The sequence below is a fragment of the Larimichthys crocea genome, chromosome VIII, assembly GCF_000972845.2.
Source record: "Larimichthys crocea isolate SSNF chromosome VIII, L_crocea_2.0, whole genome shotgun sequence".
In the NCBI taxonomy this organism is placed as follows: domain Eukaryota; kingdom Metazoa; phylum Chordata; class Actinopteri; family Sciaenidae; genus Larimichthys; species Larimichthys crocea.
The window spans coordinates 7,696,776-7,702,211 of record NC_040018.1 but is presented as its reverse complement, the minus strand read 5'-3'; the positions used below and the strand labels follow the sequence as shown (position 1 = coordinate 7,702,211).

Genomic DNA, 5,436 nt, shown 5'->3' with positions numbered 1-5,436 from the left:
AAGAAGAAACCAGCTCCGGCAGGTGATGAAGAGGGGCGAATCAGTCCAGCTTTCAAGGAGGTATCAATATACTCCCTCATGGCCTCCTTCTCTGGCCCAGAGACCGCGTACAGGCGGCCTCTGGGAATGGTGGAGCCTGGAATTAGTTCAATAGCACAATCGTACGGTCGATGAGGAGGAAGTGACAGAGCCTTGGTTTTGTTAAATACCCTTTTAAGGTGGTGGTAGCAGGAAGGTACGGAGCTCAGGTCCGGGTAATTGGGATCTGTGACGATGAGGGCTTAGGTGAACGGACAAGACGAAACACTTTGGCACAAGACAAAGGGAAGACGCCGACTAAATACACATGAGGGAAATGGGTAACAGGTGGAAACGATCAGGGATCAGGTGAGACAATCAGACTGGTACACATGAGGAAGGGCAAGTGACCTGAAACGAGAGGAGAGTTAGATTTCAAATAAAACAGGAAATAACGAGACAAAAACCCCAAGACAGGACAAACCTCACCGCGGTGTGACAGTGGGGCAGCGGAGGGGCGGCGGCTGGGACCATCGGACTCTCTTGGCGGGCTTGATCCGGCTTACGTGGAAGGTCGGGTGAACACGGAGGGATCGGGCAGGCGAAGGCGAACTGCTGCAGCGCCGATGAGCTTGGTGATTGGAAACGGACCCACGAACCGCGGCGCCAGCTTTTTGGAAGGAACTTTAAGGTGAAGATCCTTGGCGGAAAGCCACACTCTCTGTCCTGGCTGGTAAGCTGGGGCGTGGTCGCCTCTTGCGTGTCTGCAGTCTTCTTGACCCGGTCTCCTTGGCGAATTAAAACCTGCTTGGCGGCTGCCCAGATGCGGTGGCAGCGGCGAACCATGGCATGGGCGGAGGGCACAGACACCTCCAGCTTTGTCAGCGAACACAGGAGGCTGGTAACCAAATACACATTTGAACGGTGAAATACCTGTGGCCGAGGTGGGCGTAGTGTTGGGCATACTCGACCCGAACCAGGTGTTTGCTCCATGTCGAGGGATTCTGAGAGACCAGACACCGGAGGCCGGTTTCCAGTTGTTGGTTGAGGCGTTCGGTCTGGCCGTTGGCCTCCGGGTGATAAACCCGAGTCAGGCTGGTTTTGGGCTCCGATGAGTCGGCAGAACTCCCTCCAGAACCTGGGACGAACTGGGGGCCACGGTCTGACACAATGTCCTTGGGAAATCCGTGAACCTTGAAAACATTGATCATCATGATCTCCGCCGTTTCTTTGGCGAGGGGCAGTTTAGGCAAAGCAATGAATCTAGCCATCTTGGAGAATCTATCCACCACTGTGAGGACAGTTGGTGTTACCTTGAGAGACCGGAGCCCCGTGACGAAGTCCACCGAGATGTCGGACCACGGTCTGGAGGGATGGGAAGTGGCTGCAGAGACCCATGCGTGACCGGAGGAAGTCTTGTTCCGGGCGGCAGACCGAACATGCCTCTACGTACTCCGGCTCCATGGAGGGCCCACCCAGAACCTCCGGGAGATAGCGAACATCGTTCTTCTGACTCCCAGATGGCAGGAAAGCAGCGAGTGTGGGCCCAGTGGATCACCTGTGGGCGCCATATCAACCGGGACAACAAACGATTCTCTGGGCACCCACTGGTGACGGAGCCTCACCATTAGCCTGCTTAACCTCATTTTCTATTTGCCAGGTCAGTGCTCCAACCACACATGTAAGTGGGAGGATCGTTTCTGGATCCTTGGCAACAGGCTCGGGGTCGAAGAGACGAGACAGTGTGTCCGGCTTGACGTTTCGGGACCCCGGCCTGTATGAGAGAGAAAAGGAGAATCGGTTAAAAAAAAAAATAGCGCCCACCTGGCCTGGCGAGAATTGAGTCTTTTAGCTGTCTTGATGTACTCTAGGTTTTTGTGATCAGTCCAGACAATGAATGGATGGTCCGCCCCCTCGAGCCAGTGTCTCCACTCCTCCAAAGCTAGCTTGACCGCCAGCAACTCCCGGTTACCAACGTCGTAGTTCCGCTCCGCCTTGGATAGTCGCCCGTGACAGAAAGCACAAGGGTGATCTTACCATCCTGCTCTGACCGCTGTGAAAGGATGGCCCCGATCCCCTCGTTAGAGGCGTCCACCTCTACCACGAACTGTCGTCGAGGATCCGGCAGGGTGAGGATGGGGGCCGAGGTAAATCGATGCTTGAGGACTCGAAAAGCAGCATCAGCTTCTGGAGACCAGCGGAACTGCACCTGTGTGGAGGTAAGAGCATGGAGAGGAGCAGCTGTTGCACTAAAGCCTCTGATGAACCGCCTGTAAAAGTTAGCAAACCCAAGGAACTGCTGAACCTTTTTGCGGCTATCAGGTGTGGGCCAATCGACCACAGCGCTAATTTTAGCCGGGTCCATCTGCACTCTTCCAGGGGCTACGATGAAGCCCAGGAAGGAGACAGTGTCGGCATGGAATTCACTCTTTTCAGCTTTGACATAGAGCTTATTTTCAAGCAGTCTCTTTAATACCTGGGTTACGTGGTCTTGGTGGGTAGTCAGGTCAGGGGAGTAGATGAGTTATCGTCCAAGTATACATCACGAATGGTCGAGAAAGTCTCTTAGTACGTCGTTAATCTAGGCCTGGAATACGGCCGGAGCATTAGTGAGATCAAATGGCATGAGCATGTACTCGTAGTGACCACTAGGAGTATTAAACCCAGTCTTCCACTCGACCCTCTCTTACTACACACCAAATGATAAGCGTTGCGAAGATCCACTTGGTGAAGATCTGGGCCTGTTGGAGCTGGTCAAAAACAGATGACATAAGGGGAAGTGGATAGCGGTTCTTTATGGTTATGTCATTAAGTGGGCGTTGTAGTCAATGCATGGTCTTAGAGAACCGTCTTTTCTTCCCACGAAGAAGAAACCAGCTCCGGCAGGTGATGAAGAGGGGCGAATCAGTCCGCTTTCAAGGAGGTATCAATATACTCCCTCATGGCCTCCTTCTCTGGCCCAGAGACCGCGTACAGGCGGCCTCTGTGAATGGTGGAGCCTGGAATTAGTTCAATAGCACAATCGTACGGTCGATGAGGAGGAAGTGACAGAGCCTTTGGTTTGTTAAATACCCTTTAAGGTGGTGGTAGCAGGAAGGTACGGAGCTCAGGTCCGGGTAATTGGGATCTGTGACGATGAGGGCTTAGGTGAACGGACAAGACGAAACACTTTGGCACAAGACAAAGGGAAGACGCGCCTAAATACACATGAGGGAAATGGGAAACAGGTGGAAACGATCAGGGATCAGGTGAGACAATCAGACCGGTGACACATGAGGAAGGGCAAGTGACCTGAACGAGAGGAGAGTATTTCTTTTGGCAAAACGGACTGTGACAATGAGGGCTTAGGTGAACGGACAAGACGAAACACTTTGGCACAAGACAAAGGGAAGACGCCGACTAAATACACATGAGGGAAATGGGAAACAGGTGGAAACGATCAGGGATCAGGTGAGACAATCAGACCGGTGACACATGAGGAAGGGCAAGTGACCTGAAACGAGAGGAGAGTTAGATTTCAAAATAAAACAGGAAGTAACGAGACAAAAACCCCAAGACAGGACAAACCTCACCGCGGTGTGACAAATGGGAAACAATACACCAGAATGATTTACTGAAACACGGGTACATTTAGAAGGATGAAGTCTTTATGCTGACTCTACATAATGCAGCTTTCAGGCACTTTAAGCATAAACTAACTGCTGCTGTGTTATTTCATATTTCATGTGTTGTCATATATAAATCTAATTCTTCATTTGTATCACATGGAATGGAAGTTACGTTCAGATAACAGCTTGTAAAACATGTCCGAGTCTGTCAGGAGCTTCTTCACAGAGAGATAAAGTTGCATTTAAGTGCAATAAAGTACAAAAAAACAGATTTTTTTTAAGTTGTGGAGCTGCTACCGAAGGGACTTGAGAGCTTCATAAAGTTAAACTAACTCAAAGATCAAAGACAGCTTCACTGCATTACGTTCTGACAGTCCAGCTGGGGTTCAGATGTCTCTCACTGTGTATGTATGTGTTTGTAGGAACTTGAGCTCAGTGAATGAAAGGACGAGGCAGAAGATGAGAGATATGAAAGGCCTGGTGGACTCTCTGGTGTGCTACATTCAACAAGAGGAGACAGCAGATGACAAGGTAACTCTGACTTGCACTGTAATAGCCTGTGACATTTTTAAACACTGTAAATAACAATGATTTGAAAATGGTTATTATGGCTACAGGCAAGCCCCTCAGAACGTAAGTAAGTAGCTATGAGCACAAACCACCGAAGCTGGAGATAAAAAGCCCAAAAAGTCAAGGCTACACGAAATGAAAGACTCTATGGCACATTATGACATATTTAAGTCAAGGGATAAGACTTCTTTTTCTATATGGACTGTACTTATATAGCGCATTTCTAGTCTTTCAACCAGTCAAAGCGCTTTTACACTAAATATCTCATTCACCCATTCACACACATTCATACACTGATGGCATTGGCTGCCATGCAAGGTGCTAACTGCTCATCAATCATATGTATTCACACAGCACTGAAGAGCGACAGGAATATGGGGAACAACATGCAACAAAGGGCACACAGGTCGGATTCGAACTGAGCTAACCGACACCCCTGGTTTTCAGTCTTTTCATGAGATTTGTTGTAAATAATAAATAATTATTCAATGGTGTGTTACTTCAGCTGGCAGCTGCACTGGAATTGTGGATTAATTACTAAGGAATGTCAGCTTGTTACCCAATCCAGTGCTTAATCTCTCAGTTCTTCAGAATTTCACTGGTTCAGTATGAGCTACGTGACCTATCACCAGCTGTAGGTGAATACTTGCTCTTCTACGCTTGATATATAAGGAGACCATTCTTCCCTCGTTGTGGTTTGGCATACTGCGACAGGCGTTGACTTGGGCTAGGAGTACTGTCAACAAGCGGCAAACCAAATCACTTACAGACACTTGGATAAACCTTTAACTAAGATGATTGATGTACTCGCTGCTTTTGTTAAACATCAACATAAACCCTCCCTGCACCAGACGGCATGAACTCGCCAAGGGAGATGTTGCCTGTTTAAACAATGAAAATACATTTCATTCAGTCCATTAGAAGAAAAAGGCCGTGGTGAATTGTGTTTTTTAGGGTTTAGGAGCTGAGTGAGGTAAATTCGTGCTTTAATTTCAGAAACAGAAACACTGCTTGTTGTTTTCAACCTTCTATTCCTTTTACTATAATCCAGTATCATCGTGTGACAATTGTAAGCTACGTGAGGGATCGCCCTCTTCACCAAGAGTATAGAAACATAAAGCTAGATCCACTTTTGACTATCTCTGGCTGTTCTGACAAGACAACGACAAGGTTCTGTTTACATCTGCTTATAAACATTGATGTCTAACACGTCACTGTAGTCTTAGACACTTTGGTTTTT

General features: G+C 48.5%; 1 protein-coding gene across 1 annotated transcript in view; it reads left to right on the top strand.

The window, feature by feature from the left end:
- The window catches only part of LOC104921435 (plakophilin-3-like), a 35,920-nt gene that overhangs the window by 13,074 nt on the left and 17,410 nt on the right, over positions 1-5,436 (top strand). The window contains exon 7 of the mRNA XM_019274041.2: positions 4,049-4,157. Within this exon, the coding sequence (XP_019129586.1) occupies positions 4,049-4,157 (109 nt within the window). The remainder of the gene's footprint in view (positions 1-4,048; positions 4,158-5,436) is intronic.